We start from the raw sequence: 26870 nt of genomic DNA, 5'->3' as shown, positions 1-26870 counted from the left end.
TATTGCATATTTCATGTTGATTATATTATATTTACTCCTTAACAATGCCTTGAATGTGGAAGATTTGGCCACGTTGCCAAAATTTGGCAGAAGTAAAGAGGCAAGATGACTAAATTATGGGAAATCTCTGGTCTGTCGTCTAATAAGTGCTCTTCCATTAAATGTATTGCCTGTAGTTCGCCCTCACACACTAGTTATAGTAAAAATCGACCGAAGTGAAGGCATGAGGAGCAAATCAATAAGATAATGTTGAAAATTTGTCATATATAAAAAAATATATGTTAAACCTTTTGAATGCTTTAGATAGAATATGAGGAAAATTTTCCTCTCATTGAAAATTCTTCCGCTTCGCAAAATATTAGGAATGCGCGTATTCTTGTCAACAAGGTCCGTACAAGGAATTTTTGTCTGCTTCTGAGACGTAAATTTCAACTTTCGAAACCGATAAACAGTCAATCTACAAGTTCTTCAAGACAAATAAACAAAAAACTTTGTTAAAGGGCACCAAACTACAACTTGAAAAACTTCTTAACGATGTCTTCAATACTTTTGCTACCACCGGTGCGTAAACGCATGCATAAATTTGGTTGCAAAAATGTTGGTGTTCAAATTTTCTTATAATTTGCTCCGATAGTCGGGATCCTCTTCAGTATTAAATCGCTTAAATGATAAAATATGATCTTTTTACAATATAACAATTAGAGCTTCAAACTTAATGCATACACTTCGGATTTTTTTCTAAATTCAAAAGGAGTAAATTTCTGCATACTTAGTGCAGTCTTTTTTATCAAATTAAAAGGTATCTCAGCTGAAAATCGCTTATTTTAAGGCGGTCGTTAAATGCCTTCGTAATGATTATGGTTGGGTCGCCATTCTCATCAGAAAAGATATCAATTTCATACAAATTCCATGCAAATCGCTGGCTGATATAGTTATTATAAAAATAATCAGTCTCAGACCAAACATTGTGATAATGTCGGTATACTTCCCAGCCAACATTCCAATTCAATACTTTAAAGATGAGTCAGAAAGATTTATATTTTTTTGGATGGTTTTTGTAACGTTGTTATGGCTGGTGATTTTAACTCAAGACACACTAGTTTTGGTGATTCGATTTCGAGCAAAAGGGGGGGGGCCCTTTTTCGCATCATTAACTTTACTTCCTCCCGTTATTTTAATAAATATTCTTTAAGCTTTTTACACGCTGATGATGATCCCAGCATTGATAGTTCGTTATTGTTTCAAATTTTACTCATTTCATTTCTCAATGGAAAATTGTGAAGGATGTTTACCTAAGCAAAAGCCGCCACCTTTCAATTATTTTTGAAATAGGTGACAATGCACTCCTAAAAATTAACGGCATTATATCTCACACAGTTGTTACAGGATCGTTCAACTTAGTTTCTGATGCTTCTTTAATTCAAGATACATTTCAGGAGGAAATAAAAAATGCTGAAACAGATTTTCAGATAACTAAATTCTTCTCTCCTCTCTCTGGAATAGTTCACTCTCTATTATTTTTCGCAGATTGCAAGCTTCCAGACAAAAGTTTACAAGATATGTTAATTCAATTAACTTTAGCTCTTTCAATGAGCGACAAAAAGAATGAAAAGTGGCTGTAAGAAAAGCTAAAAGAAAGCATAAGGTCGTAATCCATCTAACGTTAACATGTTGCCTTCTCTGTTTGATGAAATTATAAGAGTTCTGCATAAGAAACAAAATGCTCTTTGGCGGTGTTAATTATGATATGATCAAAAGTCTTCCTCATCCAAGCCTATATGATTTGTTGAAAGCCATAAATAAATGTTGGATAAAAAATATCATTCCAAATGATTGATTTCATATAAAAATCATTCCGATTCCAAAGATTGGGAAAAGTCTGACGAGTTGGTTATTTACAGACCAATCTTACGATTAACCTTTTGGACATTCTAACATCAGCTTCAGAACAAAATATCAATTCAATATATTACTTTATCAAAGCTAATCTAATGAACTTTTATAAATTAGAGCCCATAGCATGTGTTGCTAGTGCTCAATGTCTTCTTCTAAAAAATTACTTCATTAGTCTAAAATTATAATAATAATAACAGTAAGTGCCTAACCTTTTGCTTTCGCAACATTTTTGCTATTCATAACATCTACAGCCGCATATGGTCTAGTTACCCGGCGCCTTTTAATCATATTTTGTAAATTGATTGTAACCATGTAAATGCTTTGCAAAAATATAAAAGGACGATACTTCATGGTTCTAGACACCAAGACCACGTTTGAAGGTGGGTCATTTTATTTCATTTTTTATCGTCTTTTAACGATCTTTCAGATAATGAAAGCAAGACATGAATAAACGAGATGGCTTCTACATACTTAAAAGTTATAACGAAGAATTTATCGCAACGATTAAGATTCTAATTTCAATTAAAAATAAACGAATATCCTTAGGCAATGAAACTGTCGAAAATGAGATCGAAAGTTTGATAAGCAAGTGCAATTTCATCCTAACATAGCAGAAATCTTCGTCATCCCCGCTTTTTACATCACAGAATCCGAGTTCGCCGCGAGAATACAGCTGTATAAGATTCTTCGATTCGTCATTTTATGAACCCTAAATGTATTCTTATATTGATTTTGTTCTACAATTTCCTACCATCTTTTCTTTGATTAGTTATTTGTGTGGGCCCTAAAAAGTTTGTTTTACAACTTATTTTTATTCATAATCATTATTATTGTATAGCCGATTATCAATTTGAATCTATATCCCGTTTGAAAATATCTTTTCCAACCTACGGAACAACATTGTTAATTTCATGTACCAATCAATAAAACTTGCAGACTAAATTGTGATCAAACTTCTGTGAATGCAAAAAAAAAATTCCGAAACGCGTGCGAGAAAATAATTCATATTTATTCTGAAAAGTATTTATAACCGACTACAAAAATAAAGAATTTAGTGTTATTTGTAAAAAAAGCTTCATACTTTACTTAAAGAAAAAGAAAATGACGCATTATGAATTATTGCTTGTTTGTAGGCAAATGGCCCGAGTAAATTTTCCCTTTCTTTCTAATCGTATACAAGATATTGTTTTTTTTTTTTTTAACTTGCAGTCGGAACTGATTTCAGTCCTAAAACGCACAGCTAAATCGATATTAAATAACGGAGGTATTATTAGAAACTTGGAAAATCTTGGTTCACGTGGTCTGCCCTACAAAATCAGCGAACACGGGCTGGTACATCGGGAGGGCAATTATTTTAGCATAAACTTTAACGTTGCTCCCCAAAAGGTGGCCGATTTGCGTGAGGAATTTGGTCGTGATATTGACATTATCAGACGAAGCATTTACAGAGTAGTAGAGCCGGAAAAGTATGAATGTACTTTGCCTGAGGAAATGTTGCCGCCAGCTTATCGTAAAGACGTTTTAGATATGATTGAAATAGCGAAACGTAACCACAAACCTAAATATAATTATAATAGTGGTTTGGACTATTATCCATTCCAAAAGTAAAAAATTTATATGAACTTGTTAATAAAATATGTTGGTTATTTTGTTACATAATCATTCATTCCTAACTTTAAATTTAAAAACGCCTTGCCTGTGCGGATGGGGCGGGCGCTGTTTGCGCTTTACTTGGGTCGTCTAACACTCGCACCAACATAGTATTTTTCGGCCCTGTGCACCAAGTTATACCGTTTTCATCAATAACGTAAGTTTCAAGAGTCACTTGCCAGTGGCCCCCACTGGAAATTGGTAGCAAAAAGTTACCAGAAAGGAAATCACGTTGAGGTTTAACTACTTGAGTCAAAGTTACAGTATCAGTTGCGTTTTTCAAAGTTTCACCGGCTGGTCGAGACATAAGTAATTTTGAGACCAAACTTAACTGTATTGATTCCACACTACGAAACAGCGATGGCCTTCTGCCGTAATGTTGAATAACGCCTTCAACTTTTATTACCAAATTACTGCCGGGTTGCACAGTTACCGGTTTGCAATCACTTCGCGGTTGGGGGCTAATTGATAACTTAATTTGTGTCGATTGTAAAACCTGGAAGAAATAGCGCGGCAAACACAAAGGAGTCTTCGTAATAATTTCAATTTCTGCTAGTATAATATCCAAGTGAAAATTATTGATAGTTTTATTGTTAGCAGACTCCTCCGGGACCGTTTTACCCAATTGTTCCATACGCCGACAACAGGCCAACATATACTTAGTTTCTGGGCATCTTCCATTCACCTGGGAGACCGGGGCATCAGATGGTGTAGCAAAACAAATTGTTTCGACAATATGTGCAAACAATAGACACTGATATTGAATTATCTCTAAAAATTCCAATGTAGTGGGATCTGCATCAAAAGCCGATTTATATAGCCGTCCAAATGATTCTTCACAACCTTTAAGTTCTCTAACAAGTTTACGCAATTGATTTGTGACATGGCCAAATTTTTGCAAATAATCTCGAGAATTTTGTGCCAAACTTCCTGCAATAGCTGGGGGCGGTACTATAATTTGGGCATTTTTAATAGTTATAGCAAAGTGTAATGTTTGCAGGAATTGCGCTCTCAATTTTAAAAATTCTAACTGAAATGTGAAAGGATGAGTTGGGGACGAACTGGCCCGTAAACTGGCTAGACTCTGCCAATATAAATTTATTGCGGTTTCTAGTCTCTGCATTAAAGGTATACTTCGGTCCGTAGGAACACCACGTACTATATAATTCTCACATGCCTCATAGTTTTGCTCCATGAACTCATACACCACTCCATAGTTAAGTATGCACTCAGCTTCGGCCATTTGCGACAATCCTGTAAGAAAGAAATGCAATTTATCCACTACTGTGCCCCGAGATATTTTCAAGTAGATATGAGCTGCCAAGTTATGTTGACCGTAACGGCTAGCTGAACGAGCTATACGATATTGAGTCCAGCCATTGCATTTTGATAGAATTTGTTCAAACGTTCTCATTATTGGCGTCGGCATAAAACAACCCATCAATGCTTGTAAAGCCACAGCACTGAGAATTTCTACAGTGCGCGAGTTGTCATCTGCAGAAGCAGATTCAACAGCGGTGCTAAGTTTGCGCATAACTAAAAGTAGATTTTTAAGTATCGGATTGGTCTGTAAATAAGTAATAAATTTTAAAAAAAATATGCCCATGGTATTTGAAAAACTTCATACCTGTTTTTTCCTTTTCTGGTCAACGCCATTTGAATCCGATGAAGGTCCAAATTTACTTAACTGAAAATGTGAACAAAGCGCCCCTAATGCTTCACATATAACTTCTGCGTTTGCTGAAGGATATACCACATTATCATTTAGAATATTAGCTAAAGTTATAACTAATTCCATCCCAAATTCTGATTTCACACCTGCCACGCGTATTCCACAAGCCAGAACCTTGCGTAAATCTCCTGCATGATTTTTATCCCGTACTGTGCATATTAAAAGACTTTGCAAATGCAAATCAATAAGTTCCATGATAACGTTGACGCAGTTGTTCCGATCACTTTCATCTGCATAAGTAACCAAAGAAGCCAACACCGTTATGGCTTCACAGCACGTTTCATAATTGTTCAAGCTCAAGCAAATTTTGCAGAGATCTCTTACAGAAGGCTCCTCGTCCTGCGCTAATAGAACATGACAAGTTAGAGGATGATTACTAAGCTTTAGTAAAATTTTCAGAAATAGATACTGTTCCGAGGGATCACAGCAGACAAAAGCTTTAGCTATTAAATCTTTAGTTGCTACTTTAGGCCATGCATGAACACATGGTTCATCCGCTAATTTCCTTAAGGACTTTAAGGCTTGAACTCTAACAGCCTTACGGCTATCATTTATAAACTGTAAAAGTAATTTTACTTGATCTGGCACTCCCGTTAATGTCCTTGCAGATAATTCAGTTAATGAAGCCAAAATCGCTACAACAAAACTTTCAGCCGGATACTTTGGTAATAAATTTAGGCAAAGTTTTCTTACTAAAGTGGCGGTATTAGCATCATGATGCATATGACGCAGCACAGGTATCAACTGCAACTTCATAGGCACCGGTATTTGTAATGATTCAATCATGTCGGATATTTTAGCGCACATGCTAATCGCGAAAGAGCGTGACTGAGCAGCAAATTGGCCACTCGCATGAACAGCTGCCTCCACTTCTACAGTGTCGTGGCTATCCAAAGCACGGCGCAAAGCGTGATGTACCTGCTGCTTTTCGGGAATAACGCGAGAGACTGCACCCAAGGTACGCAATGTTATGGCTCTAGCAACGGGATCATTTGAATGCATCACCATGAAAATGCGCTTAACAAATGCATCTATATTTAATATTTTATCCAAATGATTTTCACTTTGCTGACAAACTCTTAGAACCCAAAAACGTAACAAATTCGAGCCGTTCAAAAAAAATTCCGCCAATTTCAGAAAAGACGAATTAATTAATATAGGAAATGGATATTTTTCAAATAAACGTGGGAAACGGACGATAGCTTCACATTGTACACCGATCTTTGTTGACCGTAATCCTTTATCTAATTCCGTCAGCACGGAATTAGCATCTTGCTCAGATTCATTGAGAAAATTTTCATTAAAAAGATTAACACGTAAGGAAGACATTCCTCTACTAAACGCTTTTGTTTACCATACACTGCTTTTTTATTCTAATTTTGATTTATTAGTAGATAATGACATTTAAAACGTCGGTCATTCACATGACTTAATATCCTTCAAAAGGCATTAGTACGGTGGTCGATTACAAAATACTTTGCAACTTTCTGTCATCATTTTTCGTGATTTGCGAAAAATTAAGAGAAACAAGTTAACATTGTTAGTGTCATTTTTTTCATTTGCATTTTTTCTTAAAGAATAAACTGAAAATTAATTAACGTGAAACTGCTTTGAAAGTCTACACTAAGAATTAAGTAGCTGTAAGTACTATAAACAATGAGCTTCTTTCGTTACGTTTTCGGACCAAAACTTTATATGGAATATGGAATGAGCAACGCTCAGGTAACCCACTTTTCTAAAATGATGAATTCAATATTGTTATTAATAAGCATAATTGTAGAAATTGTATGAACCAATCGGGTTAGAAAAATTTGGTGATCAGATAATCTCAACGGTAGGGAAAGCAATTAATAATAATAAGCTTCCTTCATAAAATAAATTTCCAACCTTGCAGCTTAACCTGATGTGGAACATTAGTTTCTACGCGTCACCTCTATTGGTTACCTTCTTATATAGGCGGGGCTACTTTGTAGTGGAGTCAATTTCAACAATAGCCAAAATAAGTACAAGCATCGGTCTAATTCTTATGGTTTCGATGGTAATGCGAGGAATGGGTCGAAATCAATCACAATCATACACGAGAATGATAAAAGCCATGGAGTTATTAAAATCACCAAACACTGAGGAAGAGGGTAAACGTGCTCTACGTTTATTCGACTTTGAATTTGATTATTGGAAAGTGGACTTCGATGTTAAAAACATACAAAGGTATTCTTAATTGAATTTTGTACTTATCTGCACTGTTTGTTTGTAACCGTTGGGTGGTTATTAACATAAAATATTTAAATCCTAACCAAAAACTTTTACTAATATTTTAGATCAACTCAGTCGTGCAAATCTGCTTTCAAAGTTATATGTATGCTGCAATTATTTACTACACTGATAATCCAATATAAGATGCTTATAGAGAAGGTCCAGTTAGTTTATAAATATGAAATATCTATCTAATCTGTGTAATAAAAGCGTATAATGAGCGTAGGATCACGGAACTGTCAAGAGAAAAACATTTGCTCTTCGAAAGCTTAAACTTTGAGGAAAGAAGATAAAATTATAAAATATGTATTCATTAGAAATTTACCCAAAAACAATTTGAAAAAGCAAACTTTTTAAGTCGTCAATATTTAGAACTCGCTATAACGCAATCTTTGTCGCCTGTTACGTAAATTTTTATGACAGTTGAAATTTGCAATCGTGGTTATTGTGTCCTGAACTATGCATAATATATCCGCTGATACACGTAAATAATCTTGATTAGCACTAGATTTTGAGTTTTGCGCTCCCATTATTGTTTATCCTTGGACCGCTCGCGGTATCGACAAATTAAAATAAATACTTGAAATCGCTAGTAGTCATATTCAGAAAAATTGGTATTTATGAATCTATTTTTACCAAAAGATTATTGTCTTGCAGCAGATATTGATTTAAAATATAGAGTTAATCGTTTCAAAAGCACCTTAAATGTTTTATGTCATTAACTCTAATAGGTTTGGTAAAGCGAACTTTGTTAAGTTAACGAAGATAACAAGTGTATAAATTAGTGTTAAGCAAAATAGAATTTTTATTGCTAATTATAGTTAATTTCAATTTCCTCATTCCAGTGATGAGAAAAAGGGAAAAGATGTTGTTGTGAAAAAGGTCGGTCGTCACTTTAAGTGGACGACTTTCCCCTGTGAAATTGTTGCTTATTTAGCTATACAAACATTTGGTATACGAATGATGTATCCAGGATCCGTGAAATTGTTGCAACATTACATGAGTAGGATCAAATATACAAAACTCAAAATTATACGTATACATTGTACATATAATATTTTATGATCTTCTTAAGGACCTATGCTGGTGGCTGGCCGTGGTAAATTAATTGAAGAGGAAAATGCTCGACGGTTTAAAGTGCGAACTTTGGATGCTAATGATATCGATACAATTTTCGTAGATAATCGCTATAGAAATGTGAATGGAAAAATATTAGTTATTTGTTCAGAAGGTAAAAGATAACGACGGCCCTATAATATAATATAATATGCAATAACCTATGCAAAATTTTTGAAGGTAACGCTGGCTTTTATGAAATTGGTATTATGGCAACCCCTTTGTCGCTGAAATACTCTGTTTTGGGATGGAATCATCCTGGGTTTGAGGGTAGCACTGGTAAACCTTTTCCAGACCAGGATAAAAATGCGGTCGAAGCCGTTGTAAAATTTGCCATTTATCATCTGGGTTTCTCTGTCAATGATATATTGTTCTACGGTTGGAGTATCGGTGGTTATAGTTCACTATGGGCTGCCACGTGCTATCCAGATGTTAAAGGAGTGGTCAGTAGAAAAAGTTGCAACTACAAGCAAGCATATGTTAATATTAATGTTTAAAATTTTAAAAGGTTTTAGATGCTACTTTTGATGACGTTTTATATTTAGCACAATCTCGTATGCCACAAAGCTTATCGGGAATTGTCCGTATTGCTATACGTGATTACTGCAATTTGCATAATGCTGAATTGGCCCAAAAGTATAGTGGTCCTGTCAATCTTATACGGAGAACCGAAGACGAAATTATAGCTGAGTAATTATAATGATGTGTAACTTTATATTTGTTGCTTGTTTTAATTACCAATTGCTTCCCTGCAGAGATAACAACCTTGAGACAAATCGCGGAAACTTTTTGGCATTAAGTATACTTAAATATCGTTATCCCTATATATTTCAAACCCCTCAGATAAATCGCTGTAAGAAACAACTCTCCAAGCCTTTAGAAAATAGAAATTTTACAAGTAAGTAACTATCGGCAAATTTTTTTGTGATCGTCGCAGAAAATTCATAAAATTAGTCAAAGGGTTTCTATTGTGGATACGTGAACGAGTTAAAACATATCTAAAACAACAAATATTCTTAATCCCTTTTCTTCTAAAAATCATTCAGAATATCTTAAATATGATGTTATGCCAAGTTTGTGAGCGTCCCCAAATTAAATTCGGAATTTGGTTAAGTCCGCCCGTCGGTAAAGTCGCTATTAACAAAAATCTCAAATTTGTGAAAAATTTTTATTTAAAGGATGAATATCAAAACATTCGATCTAAACCGAAGACTACTTCTTTTTTGCTTTCATATTAATAAGAATTATCGTTTACTATTAGCTCCCGAGGACGACTTGTGTATGTCACGTTTAGTTACTTATGTATCGGATCAGGGTAAAAAGTTTCCTTTGGCTATTGGAGAAGACTATAACGAGGAAGTGCGCAGTGAAATGGCCGAATTCTTGGTAAATCATATCTGCAAATATATAAATGCAATTATCTTATATATTAACTTTGAAAACCGTTTTGTATTTATAGCTGAGAAAGCACTTACGTGATTTTAAATCAACACATTGCACACCATTGCCTGCAGAATTCTTTAACCTTCCTTGGGATATACTCGTTGAGCAAGATTTTGTTTTTACCTAAATTGCATGCCTAATTACTTTTGATATTAATGGTGTGGTACAAAATACTGTAAATAAGTATTATTAAATGTGGTGGTCAATTGGAAATTTTAAGGAAAAAACATTTATTTAAAATACTTTTAGGAAATTCCATTACGCATAAAAAGTCAGCACACACACTCCTATATACATATAAATATGTATATCAACACATTTATGAAGAGATATACATTTATTTGACAAGTTTAGATGTCAAATTTGAACAATCGAAATAAAAAATCACGTTATAAAAAATTGATTATTTCTAGCTCTTTTATATATATGTACATTGTTCGATTGACCCACAAAGGCAATGTTAAACAAGACAATTTTTTTCTGGTGCTATTTAAGTCTTTTCTTTACAAACAGCTTAGCTTGGAGTCTAGGTAATATCTTTCAACTTTTTAATCGGAACTATGTAAGTGCGTCAAGATGTCCACATATCTATATTTGAATTAAGTGGTGTTTTTCTTTGCAGAAATTAAAAAGTGTAAAAGAAGTTAAAGAGCATTGTGATGAAAACCAATTGCTTTTACAATTAGCTCGCCTGTATGTGACAAGTCCGGAAGGTATAGTTTTGCTATTGAGCACAAAATCTTTGAGAAGCACCTGTAAAGAGGTTTCCGGTGTGCTGACTCATATAAATGATACCTTAGGAAATAGTGAACCACCACCTCCCGATAATCTTTATATGAAACTTTACCTGGCCTTAGACTATTTCAATCATTTTATATGTTATTATAACGGAAAACCAAAAACAAAACGTAAGCATTTTTAGCATTTTATGTCGCTTTGCTTAGCGCGGATATTGTCAATAAAATGCAATCTAAAATAGCAAATCTGTTCATTAAAAATCCCCATACCATTTTTTGGTGGAAATAATACAACGACTAAAGCACGGTTGGCTAAGCCATTTCAAATATCACCTGTTGTACGTTTGTAATTCACAAAACGCATCTTAGAGCTTTACTTACCTAATATTCTTTTATCTTATTGAAGTTTATATATGCATATATATTTAGATATGTTCACTTATTCTCTTAACTCACAATGATTTCGTCATATTCTAACAATTCGCATATAGTCGCCAATTTTTGGATAAGTATATAATATGACATGTTACATTAGAGTACCATTATTATGTAAGACACGGGCAGCTGCATTGCATGTTACATATTTTGATAAATTAAAATTTTTTATTTTTAAATGTATTTGTTGATGAAGAATAGCAAATATCGAAACATGCACTCTAAATCAATAATAGATTATTTTGTATTATCATTTTTTTCGTTATAGATATTACGGACTATCATGACTGCTTCCGTGAGTTACGGGAGGATATAGTTGAATGTGAAGGTCCTCCTGATTGGTTTGAAAAATCAAATGAAGCTGTTGTTTGCCAGTTAATATGCATCAAGATTTTAAAAATTTTTTGTCGGCCCCTACAACCAATTTATTTACAGATATTTAAATGATATAATTAATTGTAATTATGTTAAATCTGCTTTGTTATGTGGTCTAAAGTCGGCTATAATGTTGCGAAATTTTTCTGCAGAAATTATGAAACGCGTAGTTCCGGTAAATCAACACATTTTTCTAGTTTATTTCAAAAAATAAATCTTTTTTATTCCATTACATTCAAAATTGCATAATTGAAGTTCAAATGTAAAGTTTCACGCGCTCTACCTCATGTCGATGATCCAATGCCCGCCAAAGCTCCGCTTAACAGCTATCCTGATAAATTGTTCTATTGTGTATTTGTGTTCAATTATTTTTACTAACTTAACGTATAAATTTTATTCATGCATGTATATCTGGTTTGAATTTCTATACATATATGTATATACATTTTTACATATTTATTATATTATATTCACGTAGTTTAATAAATACAAAAGCTTAGTGGTAAAAATTCTTTTTGATGGCTTATAAATTTTTTTTCGAACCACCAAAACCTGAAAATCCCATTATAGCAGCCATATCAACCATGTCATCCGTTATAGCGGTGCCATCCAAATCTTCGTCCGCTTTACGTTTACGTTCCTTCCGCCTTTCTTTGCGGTGCTCTTTGTAACGTTCTTCTTCTTCTTTGGCTTCACGCAAACGTCTTTCAAGTTCGTAATCTTTCTGTTTTTCTTCTAATTTCTTTTTATTGGCTTGGAAACGTTCCTTTACTTGATCGACCGTGCTACGCTCAATTTGCATATTCATTCCCAAGTTTCGTTGATGCTTTTTGCCATTAATGTGATCCAAAAAATTAATGGAATCTTTAACCACGCAATCGCAAGCATTGCAATAATAACCTCCTGTTTGTGAGCCCGGTGTGTTTTTATTTATTACTACACTTTTTCCTAATTTACTCTCCAAGTCAACCTTGTATTCACGTCTTTTCAGATTTTCCCGTTCAATTGGTTCTACTAATATGTATGAAAAATCAAATATAAAAAATCTCTTTAACAAAGTACAGATCATTTGAAATTAATTCTCTACAGGCATACCATCATGTTTTTCATGTTTTTTATCATTTAACTTAGCTTGACTAAGCAAGCGTTCCTGGGCTTTACGTTGATATTCAACTTTATCCCATTTTCTGCGATGATCATCCGGGCGCATCGACATTTTCTTAATGTTTTTTATAAGTAACAAGAATTCATAAGCACTGAGTTTGGTCAAATTTAAATAAGATAAAACACTGCAAACGCTACTCTGCAGCCAAAAACACAAAAAAAATAAATAATTCAACAATTCAATTTTAGACGATAAACACAGGGTGGCCAGACTATGTTTTCAGATAGGTAACCTTTAAATAACCCCCTTTTTTGATTAATATACATATGTAATTATTAACATTTTTAAAAATAGTTCTCTACGATAGCAACGTCTTTTTAATTACGACTTCGATTTTAAAGGTATTATATGTGTCTAGCGATTGTTACCCTGATTTAGTCACTTACATAGCTGTTACAGCTTACGCAAGTCTAGAAAATTTCAAATCTTTAGGATGCTAACGTTTACAATCTCATCTTTTACTTGCTTAATTCACACTCATGTCTAAAGGGTGAACATTATCTTCGCTTCTACACTGAATACTGGGCACATTAAAAGTAAATGCAAACTATCAAAGGAGAAAAGAAACATTCCTGAAAATTGAAAAACAGAGGAAAGAATTGATTTCTTTGGCGTATATATCAATGTTTAAATTTACTTCAATTGCTTTCGAAGGTTTTCACGACAACCTTACTGCTAATGAAACTGTAATCATATTTCAGTTACTTTTAGGTTAGCTTGGTTGCTAGCGTTTATACTAGCTTTTAACCATAGAATTTATTTGTTTGATTTAAAGCAATTGTATTAATAATTTTCCTTCGCTGAACTCTTATCTTAATATTAGATTTCGCTTTCAAGTTTAATTGATAAATAAAGTTCGTAGCTCTAGACCTATGTTTTTACACGATCACACATTTAATAAGTTTACGTAACATCTGCTCCAATTTTCAAGTCTTACTACATAAATATTCAGAAATGTCTAGCTTTGTTCTATTAGAATATCGTAAGTAGCGAGGTAATAAGACAAAAAGACTTTGTTTCGTCCCACCTACGAAGTTCTATATAAAACAGATTTTTAAAATTTCAAACTACTAACGAAGGCAAAATGCTTATGCGTATTAATATTAACTTTTGTGATGAAATTGGATTTTATAAAATCACCTAATGAATTTTTACTTTAACACCACTCTAATGTACGCAAATGTACACATAAAAAAGTACGAACAATTGTGAACATCAATCAATCTAAATGCAGAATTTACGAAGCATTTTTAATAATGTCTTATTGCACAAAAAAATTTGAAATCTTAAAGATTTTCTACGAAAGATGCATTGCGTTCACCCCTTTGAGATGGATTCATCTTAGTACCTCCTCCAAAAATATAATTGCACATTTTATTGAAAAATCTGCATATTTTACAATGGATGATAATTTTAATGAGAACATTATACGATGTAATGAAACTCCTTTCGTGTGCACTGGTTAGCAGTAATATTAGTACCAATACAAAATTAGTGCCCGTTTTTTACAGCTGTGATTATTAGACAATATCTAATGCTTGAAATTTGATTGAAATTGTAAACAACTAAATAGTGAGCGATTGCAGTTCATTTAACCACCACAGCTGCACAAACGGAATTCATTTGTAAACGCGTAGGATATTTAAGGTCGTTAGAACTAGGAGTAAATTAATTAAGAAAAGGTATAAATGCGTATGATTGTTCTCTGCAGTTAGCGAAAAGTGATTCTCATTTAATACATAAGGACAAAAATATATTGAATATTCAACACATAAGAAAAAAAAAATGGGTTGTGCTTCGAGTTCAGAAGATGAACAACAACAAAATATCCATCCGAAATATCGTACGTGTACGGACACGTTTTGGTTGACCATCTACATCATATTTTGGTTATTTTTGGTAAGAAGTTAGATAAAGTTTAGAAAACAGTCGAATTACTATTATTTTATACTTGATGGAATTTACATTCTTTGTATGGCGTCATGTTCACATAAAAAAATTACGATTGCTGTAAACATACATATAAATATATATATATACACTTGATACATCATATGTATAAGCATATATGGACGTACATATTTATAAATAGAGAAAAACGAGGCAGGTTGATTAAATATTAAAGTGAATCACAGAAAAAGTAGCATTTATTTAAGTTTATTAACATGAAGCACGAAATTCCTTCACATTGGTTGTTTGCTGGCACTGTTTCGAAAGTGGAAGTTGATTTGTGTTGCATTCAATACATGTATATATATATATATATTTAAACGTATGTATATGTTTAAATAATTAAATATTCTTTAATATTACTACTTTTATGCAGTTTCGGTAGATTAGTTTACACTGCAAAATAAAATATATTGTTATTGTAGAAAAGTCTAGAAGAATATTTAATTAATAAAATCAAAACAATAAAGCTCATCACAATGTCCATGGAATTGTCGCACATATTGTTATCGCTTAGGTTACCATTTAATGTTATTGTATATTCTGTACTTTATATGCATTTGCAGATAGTCATCGCGATATTCTCCTTTGTTTACGGTAATCCATTGCGTGTCATTAACGGCTATGATTCGTTTGGTAACACATGTGGAGTTAAAAAGAATGAGCACTATACAAATTTTCCATTATCCGGAATGAATACCATCGATAAGCCACAATTATTTTATTTTGATGTTCGAAAGCTAAAAGAATCAATAAAAATATGTGTAAAAGAATGCCCATCAAAAACATTAACCAATCGGCAGGAATTGTATAAGTACTTTCAGGATTATCAAACTAAGTTTTGTCGTTATGATTTTGATATGAGCCTAATATCTAATGAAGCAACTGGAAATTTAAATCAATTTTTCAATCACTTGGGACCATGTCCGCAATTTCCGGTGTACGAAAGGTAAATAGGGATAATAGAAATAACACTTGAAAAAGCAGCCAAAGATGATATACTAAGAAACGGCGCTTCATTAAATACCCCACACCACTTCGTTTAATGCAGTTATTAATTTAATGATTTTTTATAATAAGTTGTAAGGAGAGAAAGGGTCGGAAAAGTAGTCCGATGTAAACCGTTTTCAAAATGTTCATCCTTGGGCCAAAACATGTCGATGTACCAGAGCTCATCAACATATCTCAAAAATTGCGACTTGTAAGTTGAACACAAAAAAATACGACAAACAGATAAGCTTAGATCAATAAACGGTGCATCTATCTTAAGTTCTTCTTGATGTTGCGTAAATTCGCTCAAACGTAATATATTCTTGAACCACAAGTGGTGTGAGGTATTATAAACAAAAACAAAATCAAAGAAATATCCCCCACTAACTTTTATTGGAACAACAACTTATGATATGTCCATTAATCCATTCCTTATATATGAAAATATGGGTTTTTACGCATAACTTTAATACGTTATGTTAGTCAATTTGAAAAACAAATTATAGAGCATAGCGAAAAATTGTCAAATTTATTTAATTTTTCGTTAAGCTTAGACTGACGAGACTAATAGCAAAAAATATGCAGTTAATCTTCTTTTTCTCCTGTTCATTTGTGAAGTCGTAATCGTTGAGCGTTTCACCCTTGTCAAGTGCAGATACTCTTTATAAAATCTCCGCTGCGGATTTGCTTCCTATCAAACTTTAATAAATTTGAAATTCGTTATAGTAAACAAAAAAAAAAAGTAACTAAAAGAGCCCTAACCTATTTGAAACATTGCCCAAATAGGTTAACCTCATTTTAACGTAAGTTTGATTTGTAGCAAACAAGACATATTCGAAGTAAACGTTAAAGAAACATCACTTTAAATAGTTATTTGTAATTGTATTCATATCAATTAACTGCAAGGTGTTATTTAAAGCTTGTATCATTCCACATTTGGGCAATGCAATTATCGAATAAAATTTTGGATTAACGTGCAGCTATAGAACTATTGAATTATTAATAAAAATAAATACAAATTTGCGATTTTATTTGCAAAGTTTTTTTACTTTTAACCTAATATGATGGCTACATTTTCGAAGTTTTCTGACCATGTACGCCAATTTTCGCAGCTTTTATAATTCTAATACTAGGGAGACCAGCGACCTCACAAATGGCTAACTCGATTGAAAATCTTGCGCTAATTAATAATGCAAATATCTTAGCGGATCCCTACGGATAATGTGTAGATGTTATATAAAGTATCGAGTACATTTTGATAATGTATCATGAAAGGTAACAGAAACATGACATCTGAGCTAGGTCAAAGTAACAGAAAAACATACGAAAATCGCTTCATAAAAACTTCTTAAGTGGTTTTTAAGGTAAAAGCAACGTTTTAAATTCAAGTATATATTCAAGTACATATTTTATGTACATTCGCCTTCATAATTGCGACTTAAATGATAATAACACACATTATATGCGAGTGAATTAGTGGTGGATAATTCATATAAGCGAATTAACATTCATTGGTACCGCTAACGTAACTTCTATAGTGAACCGGTTTTACATCGTTGCATGCCCAAAAGCAATAAAGCTCCTGTTAAGGACATGTATAAAATGTTAAACTCATGGGATGCTGCTCAGCAGTTTTTATGCGATATTCATTCCACTTGGCATTTTATAGCTATAATATGTGGTCTATCATTTCGTAAGTCTACTTAAGAATCAAATTAATAAATAATTGCTTCTTTTCACATATCTACATTTATTACTTTTCTTCGCAGTAATTTCTATTGCTCTAGTTATATTAATGCATTGGCTTTCACGAATTGTATCGTGGTTGATATGCATATTCGTTATAGTTGCCAGTCTCGGTCTGACCGTGGCTTTATGGTATGCCTATTATAGCATACGGAACAAAACAAAGACAAATGCGCAATTTTCCTATTTGGAAGAATTTGTTCGAAACGAACAGGCAGTGTTTGTATTAGCCATATTGGCTACTATAACAATGGTAAGTCGAAATGCATCTTTCTTCGATAGGAAAGTATTTTAATGCTTCTGTTTTCATTTTCGTTTTTAGATTATTTTGTTAGTTATTATATACTATCTAAAAAATAAATTATCGGGGCTATCAGCATTATTCGAAGAGGCCGGCCAATGTATGATGAATTTGCCGGGTTTGCTTATAGCCCCGCTGTTGGCATTTGTAGTGTTAGCTTTATTTTTAGCATTTTGGGTTTTGGTGGTGATGTGTATAGCAACAGCTAGCGCACCCGGTCAAAGTCCTATTGCACCGTTTGACAATACGGCTGCTCAGGCCACCAGTACCAGTGTAACCATAAAAAATAATACTGATTCCGATTATAAAAGTAAGTAATTATTATAAATTTAACTTTCAAAATAAAAAGAAAATTATGCGAAGATCTACGTACATATATATGTTATGTATATAGACATGCATACTTGCTTACATCATGTGTAAGTGATTGCTATCATAACAAATGTCTATTTATCATTTTTGTTCTAACAACTTTAGTTATTTGCATTTAATATCATTTAAAATAACAATTTATGTATAGCATTTATCTGTAACATATTTCCACTTGTTGACTTTATGAAGATTGAGATAAGGATATGAAATTTTTAATGTAGAGATTCGTCGCTTACCGCACTTTACTCCTTCACAATACACTTCATTTGCTTTTTCTCGTACATAGCGAAAATATTGACTTTCTCAGCTTTTACACTTGAAATAAAATTTTTTGCAGAATCACATTCGTGCAAGCTTTCCCGCTTAACACGTTGACACCCATTTTAGAATCATCGAGTCCTTCCAAAATCACACTTCTCTGTTTTTGTTGTTTTATAATAATAAGAATATAGGACTGCTATCGACGTCATGTGCATAAGCACACGCAATACACGTCCATAGACGTCATTTACGTGAACGGGTGAAATTTTGAGTGCTTTTTTGTATTTTCCTTATTATTTCTTATAAATATACTTATATATGTACGTTCCAATGATCATACGTAAACTGCTTATTGTAAATTATTTCATCGTTTCATGTCATAAAATTTAAAAAAAAAGATGATTTTTTAGCAATTTTACGTGTAGAATATACTGAAGCGAAAGCGCTTAAGAGCATGTTTTGGATTTACGTTGTGGGGCTAATTTGGACCACAGAATTCATATTTGCGTGTCAACAATTTGCTCTCGCTGCCGCCGTAGCATTTTGGTATTTTGACAAACCAACCACCTCACCAACTATTTATGCGATCGGCAAGTTAATTAAATACCATTTGGGTACTGCAGCGAAAGGTTCATTTGTTATAACCATATTCAAAATACCACGTCTTATCTTAACATATTTATATGCCAAGTAAGTAGTAAGGAATACTCGATCTATATAAAAAAAATTTCTAATTACTATTCAATTGTTTTAATAATTAAATTAGTTCAATTTAATCAACAATTAATTTAATTGTTAGGTTTCTATTTCTTTCTTTAAATGATGAACTTAGAGAAAATGAAAAATTATAAGAAATTAGAAGGTACGCGTTAGTTAAATCTTGTACTCCTTATTTCGCAAAACGATGTGACCGCGCCTATGTCTTACTGCTCCAGTAAACAAAATGCTTTCTTTTATAATTTTTTTATACGTAAATTAACTTTAACTTAGAATGATTTACTTGATTTATTTTTACGTTCAGCCTTATCAAATGCTATTTGGATACTATGTGCCATTGCTCATCATTTAAACGTTGAAATCTCTGTTGAATCCGTCATTTTATTTCAAACACGGTAGGAAAAATCCGATATTTTTTTCGTTTTATTATCTCTGAAAACCCGCTTCGGGTAAACAAAAGTACACGTCGTAAATGCTAACCACAATTGCAATGTTAAGCTCATCAGCAGACCAACTATTAATCTTGTCGACGAGTTAAAAGTTTCAAGTGACCCTGAACCTAATCTTATGACAACAAATATCGCACATAAGTCAAAAAATGATTAACCAATTGTTTAGAACAATGTTTCTTTTACAAATTTAGCTTACTTGGATTCTGGACCTATGGGTAGATGCACATCCACTAGGTGGATTTTATATTTTTGTTCACTTACTTCGACATTAAGAATCCCTATAACAAAGCTCAGCACAGACATAACTGGATAAGTAGATTTAAAACCTTTTATTAACACCGAATAAACGTAGCAAATTCGAGCATTTATAATAGTATACGTACGTAATTCAGGGACAAATGAGTGAAAACAATAAGAAAGCCAACTAGCCTTCTTAAAAGACTTGATTTCATTGTAAGTCTACAGAATATTATAAGACGGGAATGTCTCTTTTTAAGCACGGCAGCACGCACATCCTACCTTGTGAATACATTTCGTCCCCCATGAGCATGAGATCCTTCCGTGTGCGCGCACGACGGTTCCTACACAAGATATCGAAGTTTCTACGAGTACATGCGTAAAGGCTTAAGTGTTTCAACATTTCGAACACATGTTTTTTCCAATAAACGCAATTATGTGTTATCATCTCTAGAATCATAATCCGTATTGATTTCTCTAGATTGACACAATCAAGGAAGATTGTAGAAGCGGAGTGTTTATCACTTTCCCTCTCCAGTAAGAGATTGTACTATGTTCTGTTAACATTGAAATAGTGCGCCGTTCGCTCAACCCCATTTACGTATTTCGATGAGGTCTCGATCAGGTATATCATTAATAAAGCAGCGTCAGTATTGTACCTTGAAAACGACTGACAGAAGATGCTTTAATCTGCAAAAGGGTGAGTAACTATTTCTATCACGCATAGGAAATCCTTAATGAACACCACGAAGCCAAAAAGAGAAAAATGAGCCTCGGCTGTAAGCACACATGCCCAAACTTTTTCATCTAAGAGCGTGTATTGAATTATAATCCAACTTTTTTAAAGTTTTTGAGAATATTTAAAAAAAAAACAATTTCACAGAAGTAACTAGTATACATGTTAGACGAAAAAAAATTATAGAAAAGTTTTTTTATTTTTAGTAAACTTTTCCGTAAGTGCTAGTTTCAACCACTAGCTAAAAAATATGAATCATCGGATTGCTCAAGTAATTATTCGGTTTTATATTTAGGTTGAAAAAAGGGGAAGATAAAGGTTCTCAATGTGCTTTTTGTTGCTTAAAATGCTGCATATGTGGTTTTTGGCTTTTGGAGAAATTTATACGCTTCCTTAATCATAACGCTTACACGGTAGTGGCTATTGAATCGATTAACTTCTGTCCCGCCGCTGGTATTGTAAGTGTAACCGGAACACCTTTTCATAAATTGTTTAAAAGGCTAAATTTTTTTTATTTTGCTCTCCATCCAGGCTTGGAATGCTATGGCTACAAACGCCTTACAAGTAGCTACCATTAACAGTGTTGGCGACTTTATATTATTCCTGGGCAAAGCTATGGTAGCAGCCTTATCCGGGCTAATAGGCATTTTCGTATTAAAGGACAAGCCGGGTTTGAACTTTTATATGGCACCGGTTATACTCATAATTATATTTTCCTTCTTTGTGGCGCACATTGTCCTTTCACTATTTGAGGTAACAACTTTTGACAATAAAACGGTTAATACCCTTAACCATGTTTTTCTACTGAAGATGGTTGTGGACACATTGTTTTTATGTGTTTGTGAAGACAAAACTATTAATGGCAGAGCAGGACGCTGGGCAAAAAGTAATTTAGCCAGGTTAGTAGGTGAAGAGCCTTTGCAAGCGGGCGAGGAGCCGCCAATACAGGTTGTTGAAATGATGCCTATTAATAAGCAGCCGTTCAGTATGACACATAGACCCACTGTTGTGCCCGATGGTATCATTGAACCCAACGAATAAACGAATAATGGACACAAAACATACTCCATCCTAGCAATCGAACGCACACACATCAATACAGAAAGGATTAATTTAAAACACTAACGTTTTTCTAAAGTTTTTCTAAACGTAACAAAAATGATCGCCTCAAGAGAGCAGTGAAGCAATAATATAAAATAAATAAATAATTTTCAACGAATTTGTAAACGTGTGCTTCTTCGCCTAACGTACAAAATATAGGTGTAAAAATCATTCATATATTTTACTTTGTAAATCTGTACCACACAGTTTATATACGTATTTACTGTATAAATTTATATTGTAATTTATTTAATGCGATTGTGTAATTAATAATAGACTAACTACATTTACTCAAGCCTTTCGTTTGTTTTTAGCAGCATTTTTTCTTTTCGCTATTACTCCTCTAATTACTTGTATTTGCTTTTCTTCGATTTTCTTTGTTAGGGAATCTTTCGAGATTTTCGTAATTTTTTCCCGCTTCGCGTTTTCAACTCGCTTTTCCTTTGCCTTACCTTCCAACAATTTTGCGGTCTCTATCGGATCGTTATCCTCGAATATTTCATCATAAGCGAGACTTTCATAAGCATTTTTGGGAAAAGTTGTTTCATGGTGGACTTTTTGTTCCACTCGATTAACGTAACGCTCTTTAACAGCTTTTTTGAAAATTTGTCGCTGTTTAGCAGGACTAACGTAATCAGGATTTTCCCACAAAGCAATGCCAGTAAAGGAGTCTTCGAAAATTTTCACAGGGTTTAATACAAATCTGGGCCCGATTTCAACTACTCCGCCATCTTCAGATAAAATTTGGAAATTTCTAAACCAAATTCGTCCATCTAAATGAGTAAATGTGTACACATGATCAACGAAAGGTTGACTTTTTGGATGAAAATTAGGTACTCCGAATGTCTGAGTCAATAGCTCTTTAAGCAGTTTAAGATGAGGGATTTCATCAAACTTCGCATCAAAAGACAATAAAGGTCTAGATCCCCTTAAGCAATTTCCTGTGAGCTTCAATTCTGCCATTGTGTGAATATTTTCTACTAAAAATTTAGCCGATGGCCCCAACGATATATTAGAAATCCACATAAATAAATCTCGTTTAAGTCTGCCCTCAAAAAATATGCACTTATTGCAATGTTTCATTTCACACATTTCATTTATCACTGCCAACGTTTTAGAACGCTGCATTTTAGATTCTGCCTTATGATGAGGCATAAGTGTCTTCAAGTCTTTCATTAAATGACGATCTCGATAACTAATACCCCTGCCCGCAAACACCAAAATTCTGTCCTTGTTAATCCATTTGTTCTTGAAAACAAAATAAAAAAATTATAGTGGATACTTATTTAAAACATTTCACAAGCCAAGACGTACTTTTTTTAAAATTATATCATCAGATTGTCTTTGAAGCGGTAATGGTACATTTTCATCCACTGGAACCATTCCCAATTTCCCCGGCTTCTTTCTACCTCTTTTTTCCAAATTTTTTATCCATTATAATTTTGTACTGAAGATAAAAACCTATCAACTTTAACGCAACGTGTTTTCGTTAGAGATTGTAAATTGCATAGATTGCCCTAGATTATTACAACAAAGGTGCTACCAATAGAGCCAGAAGTTTTTAATAATAAAAATGTAATAATGTTTATAAAATCAGTTAGGCTTCCGCTCACGTTTTCTCACTATAGCCACAAGTGATTAGAATCACTTACTAAAGTAGTAAGAATCACTCCACGAAGTACTAGATATAAGGGATTAGATATAAGTGCTTTTGGTTAAGTAGAGTTTAATGCAAAATTTTCGTAACTGAAACGTACGTAGCGTTTGTTTGCGCTTGCTATTACGCTTGTGTTGTGAAATTGCACCTTTCGATAACCGTAATCGATCCAAAAGAAAACAAGAAAAAAGGCAGCGCAGATTGCTAACAATTATAGACGACCTTTGGACATAGCTGTCAATGCGATTGGAATAAGCTTTGGTTGAGGTTTGTTTAATGATTTTTACGAAATTAATCCATCTGTGCATCTGTAGTGTATTTCAAAAACACTAAACTTTCAAATGCCCAAATATGTTTATTTTGCTTAATTCAATTTAAAAACTTTTCTAAAAGCAAAAACTATGTGGTATTTCTTAAATACTATTTGTACCGTAATATAATCGAATAAAATGTTTTGATAATTCAAGCCGATTGCATTTTTCATGAAGTTCATCACAATATTCAACCGATAATAATGATTATTTCTTAATTCATGGCATCACTTATGCTGGTATACATATTTCGCCATTTTCTTTTCATCGTAGACCAAAGTCGAATAAATTTTAATAGCTGAGAAGCGAGGAAAATTAAGTTTCTTAATTCGAATTTAGGAAAAATAGTAAAAAAAAAGAAAGAAAAACTTAAAGATATGTCTGATTATCGTTCACAATCACGTGACGGCTACCGTGACGGTGGCCGCGGTCATACTGGTGAAGATGATCCGCCAATGTCTAGGTTATTTGTTATATGCAATAAAGCTCATACCGAGGAACAATTTCGTGAAACATTTTCTCCATTTGGAGAAATTGAAGACATTTGGGTAGTTAAAGATAAGCAAAGCGGCGACAGTAAAGGTATCGTTTATATAAAATTTACTAAAACGTCTGATGCAGCTAAAGCTCAGGAAGAAATGAACGGCAAGCCGATGGGAAATGTAGACAGGCCCTTAAAAGTGTTGGTTGCTGCAAAGTGAGTACCAAGTTTGAAATATAGTAAGATTTGCGCGTAGAGTTTTGACACATTTTTGTATGTATAACCAGTCGCAATCAGGGTTCGAACAAAGTAGAAAACGAACAAGAGAAGTACGTGCGTCTTTTTATTGTCACTTCTAAAAATGCCACTGAGGATGAATTGCGTAACGAATTTGCACAATGGGGTCCAGTAGACAGCGTAACATTAGTCAGAGATAAAAATACTGGCAATCCTAAGGGTTTCGGATATATACGTTACACGAGGTTTTATCATGCTGCTTTGGCTTTTGAAAATTGTGCCTCAAAGTACAAAGCGGTATTTGCTGAACCGAAAAACTCGACGCGCAATCAGCGCGATCAGTATGGACGACTTCCTGATGATGGACCCGTTAGCGGAGGACGTGGTGGAGGCGGTGGGGGCTATGGAAATGGTGGCTTTGGATCCAATAATATGGGGGGTTATAATAATGGCGGCGGATTTAATGATTGGACTAATCTTTCCAGCAACACTGATATGGCTGCTTTTCTGCGCATGCAAAATGTTCCCGTACCGCAACCGACATGTTTAGAAGTTATTGCTAGTAATAGCGTAAATCAAGATCAACTATGGAGATTATTTGATATCATACCTGGTTTAGACTACTGTCAAATTACTAGGGAATGTAAGGCAACTTAAACTATCGTATGCAATAATCTTAATTCTCGAATTTTCTGTGCAGATGGACCAAGAACAAATGAGGCTATAGTAGTTTACGACAATCCTGAAGCAGCCATTTATGCAAAGTAATAAACGCATTTAGTGACAAGAATATTAGTAATCACTTTTTTTCTTTCAGGGATAAGCTACATGGTTTAGAATATCCAGTGGGAGAACGTATCATCGTCAAAGTGTCTGGCATGAGCTCTTCACGCATAGATACATCTTTTATTGACAGTAAGTATTCTTAACATTAATGCCTACCATCGAAAGTTAAACGTGGCAAACAATATCTTTTTAATTCGTACACAAAAGTGCCGCGACTTTCATTTATCATATATTCACTCTAGATTAGACTTTAAAGATATAACGTAAAAGTGAGCGCGATTCGCCCATGATTGGATAAATTGATAAAATTCAAAATTTAATATATTTTACTGCAAATAACGTAAGAAGTAAAAATATTGTTCTGAAAATTATGTCTAGAATTATGTAGCTTAAAATTAGTAAGGGCGGATCGCCTCAATCCATGAGGTGCTTCAAAATTGAAACTATACCACTTGAAGTGGTGGGTTCTCGTAAATTCGTACCAAGGTGTTTACAATAGTCTCACCTTTTACAAACTTGTATGTATTATATTTGTCATGGATAGAACGCACCAGAAAGGATTCAATTTGCAATGTGCCTTTGCCACCGGCCCAACCGTTAGCGTCAAGTGATGCACCAGTGGCTCAACGATTGTTCATCGTATTGGCATCGGTATATATTTCATATGTATTTCGCAGGCTTGATTTAACGTGTTTACCCGTCACAGAATCTTCCCCAAACTATTTTGAAGAGCGTTTTCTCTTGTTGGAAGGACTTAATTGATGTCTATTTGCTGCCTAATAAAAATTGTGGATATGTTAAATATGCCGATAGAGACAGTGCCAAAAAGGCAATTCAAATTTTAAATGGTGCCGAAATATGTGGTACCAAAATTAAGGTTATGGAAGCTGAAGACAGAGGCAATGGCAGTGATGGTGACGATAGTGGTCGTAAACGATTGCGCAGAAATTAAGCGTAAGTTTATTGATACTCTTATAAATTTCTATCTATTCTTTTATATTTTAATAAAAAACAACAAATGATTCTAATTACTTCTCCAACAGCGGTAAGTACAATTTTTTTTGCTTAGAAACTCATTTGAGAACGCTAAGTTTTCTTTAAATTATAAAACAAGTACATTATAAGACTTGGACTTTTCGGTAGCCTAATTGACTTACCAAAGTCTCGTTTCATTGCCACATAATGCAAATATTTTTGTTTTCTATTTTTCACAGACCACAGATGGACAAAACTGTAAGAAACAAACGTATTAAAAAACTACCTTACAATGAAATAATTTATAAAAACAAAAAAAAACATTAACTGACCACCAACCTAGAAAACGAAAAGCAATCACCGGATACATGAACCAAACGGATACAGAAGATAATATAATGATATCAAATCAATAACCGAAATAGTTCTCATTCACGGACCACTACCATCAACTCTCTATTGTTGTCTCTATGATCTTCTAATTCCGAATCTGAATTTTATTATAGTTTAGGAATAGACTAGAAAACGGGGGATGCATGTAGCACACACACACAAGAATAAACGGAATACGGAGAAGAGACCCTTGGAAGTTATAACCACAACTATAATAACAACAACAACAACCATTAAAACTATTACAGCTACCAACTACCGAAATATCACCCAAATATCCCTACCGATACAAAAATAATAAAGAGAAAATATACATCAATTCAAATGTTTTATTTAATTGATGAATGCACTTCTCCCCTGAATAC

General features: G+C 33.6%; 8 protein-coding genes across 14 annotated transcripts; 5 read left to right on the top strand and 3 right to left on the bottom strand.

Annotated features, from left to right (window-relative positions):
* Positions 1 to 2929: 2929 nt before the first annotated feature.
* Positions 2930 to 3517, top strand: LOC119637941 (probable 28S ribosomal protein S6, mitochondrial). The gene is made up of 2 exons (XM_038034409.1): positions 2930 to 3042; positions 3106 to 3517. Exons 1-2 carry the CDS (start codon positions 2998 to 3000, stop codon positions 3502 to 3504), a joined length of 444 nt encoding a protein of 147 aa, XP_037890337.1. The 5' UTR covers positions 2930 to 2997; the 3' UTR covers positions 3505 to 3517.
* A 49-nt stretch (positions 3518 to 3566) lies between these two features.
* Positions 3567 to 6658, bottom strand: LOC119637940 (integrator complex subunit 7). The gene is made up of 2 exons (XM_038034408.1): positions 5174 to 6658; positions 3567 to 5113 (listed from the first exon to the last, which is right to left on the bottom strand). Exons 1-2 carry the CDS (start codon positions 6605 to 6607, stop codon positions 3578 to 3580), a joined length of 2970 nt encoding a protein of 989 aa, XP_037890336.1. The 5' UTR covers positions 6608 to 6658; the 3' UTR covers positions 3567 to 3577.
* Positions 6659 to 6934: 276 nt separating this feature from the next.
* LOC119637951 (phosphatidylserine lipase ABHD16A) lies at positions 6935 to 10651 on the top strand. Of its 2 annotated transcripts, none has more exons than XM_038034427.1 (11): positions 6935 to 7000; positions 7059 to 7112; positions 7173 to 7486; positions 8377 to 8534; positions 8607 to 8762; positions 8828 to 9090; positions 9156 to 9337; positions 9403 to 9545; positions 9909 to 10033; positions 10107 to 10265; positions 10504 to 10651. In XM_038034427.1, the coding sequence occupies exons 1-10, from the start codon at positions 6935 to 6937 to the stop codon at positions 10215 to 10217; spliced, it is 1572 nt and encodes a 523-aa protein (XP_037890355.1). In that variant the 3' UTR covers positions 10218 to 10265; positions 10504 to 10651. The 2 variants fall into 2 exon arrangements, with proteins under 2 accessions (XP_037890355.1, XP_037890356.1); XM_038034428.1 differs by lacking the exon at positions 10504 to 10651 and adding an exon at positions 10340 to 10491.
* On the top strand, positions 10526 to 12023 carry LOC119637953. Its single transcript, XM_038034429.1, has 5 exons — positions 10526 to 10652; positions 10713 to 10998; positions 11531 to 11636; positions 11698 to 11812; positions 11893 to 12023. Exons 1-5 carry the CDS (start codon positions 10548 to 10550, stop codon positions 12013 to 12015), a joined length of 735 nt encoding a protein of 244 aa, XP_037890357.1. The 5' UTR covers positions 10526 to 10547; the 3' UTR covers positions 12016 to 12023.
* Positions 12024 to 12107: 84 nt separating this feature from the next.
* LOC119637942 (zinc finger matrin-type protein 2) lies at positions 12108 to 12975 on the bottom strand. 2 transcript variants are annotated; one of them, XM_038034410.1, is made up of 2 exons: positions 12733 to 12975; positions 12108 to 12651 (listed from the first exon to the last, which is right to left on the bottom strand). In XM_038034410.1, exons 1-2 carry the CDS (start codon positions 12851 to 12853, stop codon positions 12161 to 12163), a joined length of 612 nt encoding a protein of 203 aa, XP_037890338.1. In that variant the 5' UTR covers positions 12854 to 12975; the 3' UTR covers positions 12108 to 12160. The 2 variants fall into 2 exon arrangements, with proteins under 2 accessions (XP_037890338.1, XP_037890339.1); XM_038034411.1 differs by having other exon boundaries at positions 12108 to 12648.
* A 1404-nt stretch (positions 12976 to 14379) lies between these two features.
* On the top strand, positions 14380 to 21631 carry LOC119637819 (choline transporter-like 1). 3 transcript variants are annotated; one of them, XM_038034159.1, is made up of 9 exons: positions 14380 to 14701; positions 15319 to 15701; positions 17281 to 17435; positions 17512 to 17741; positions 17811 to 18099; positions 18848 to 19112; positions 20860 to 21022; positions 21096 to 21317; positions 21375 to 21631. In XM_038034159.1, the coding sequence occupies exons 1-9, from the start codon at positions 14588 to 14590 to the stop codon at positions 21603 to 21605; spliced, it is 2052 nt and encodes a 683-aa protein (XP_037890087.1). In that variant the 5' UTR covers positions 14380 to 14587; the 3' UTR covers positions 21606 to 21631. The 3 variants fall into 3 exon arrangements, with proteins under 3 accessions (XP_037890087.1, XP_037890086.1, XP_037890085.1); XM_038034158.1 differs by having other exon boundaries at positions 18833 to 19112; XM_038034157.1 differs by having other exon boundaries at positions 18821 to 19112.
* A 304-nt stretch (positions 21632 to 21935) lies between these two features.
* On the bottom strand, positions 21936 to 23380 carry LOC119637820 (ribosome biogenesis protein BRX1 homolog). The gene is given in 3 exon segments (XM_038034160.1): positions 21936 to 22913; positions 22980 to 23072; positions 23074 to 23380. Coding segments are annotated over 3 exon segments (1077 nt in total). The 5' UTR covers positions 23101 to 23380; the 3' UTR covers positions 21936 to 21956.
* Positions 23381 to 23867: 487 nt separating this feature from the next.
* LOC119637740 (RNA-binding protein 45) lies at positions 23868 to 26786 on the top strand. Of its 3 annotated transcripts, none has more exons than XM_038033959.1 (7): positions 23868 to 24330; positions 24402 to 24994; positions 25052 to 25115; positions 25169 to 25266; positions 25682 to 25788; positions 25844 to 26091; positions 26619 to 26786. In XM_038033959.1, the coding sequence occupies exons 1-6, from the start codon at positions 24011 to 24013 to the stop codon at positions 26087 to 26089; spliced, it is 1428 nt and encodes a 475-aa protein (XP_037889887.1). In that variant the 5' UTR covers positions 23868 to 24010; the 3' UTR covers positions 26090 to 26091; positions 26619 to 26786. The 3 variants fall into 3 exon arrangements, with proteins under 3 accessions (XP_037889887.1, XP_037889885.1, XP_037889886.1); XM_038033957.1 differs by having other exon boundaries at positions 26352 to 26786; XM_038033958.1 differs by lacking the exon at positions 26619 to 26786 and having other exon boundaries at positions 25844 to 26198.
* The last annotated feature ends 84 nt before the right edge of the window (positions 26787 to 26870 follow it).

This window comes from Glossina fuscipes, unplaced genomic scaffold (assembly GCF_014805625.2).
Source record: "Glossina fuscipes isolate IAEA_lab_2018 unplaced genomic scaffold, Yale_Gfus_2 61, whole genome shotgun sequence".
Lineage (NCBI taxonomy): Eukaryota > Metazoa > Arthropoda > Insecta > Diptera > Glossinidae > Glossina > Glossina fuscipes.
The sequence above is the reverse complement of the archived record's forward strand: the minus strand, read 5'-3'. Positions and strand labels throughout refer to the sequence as shown.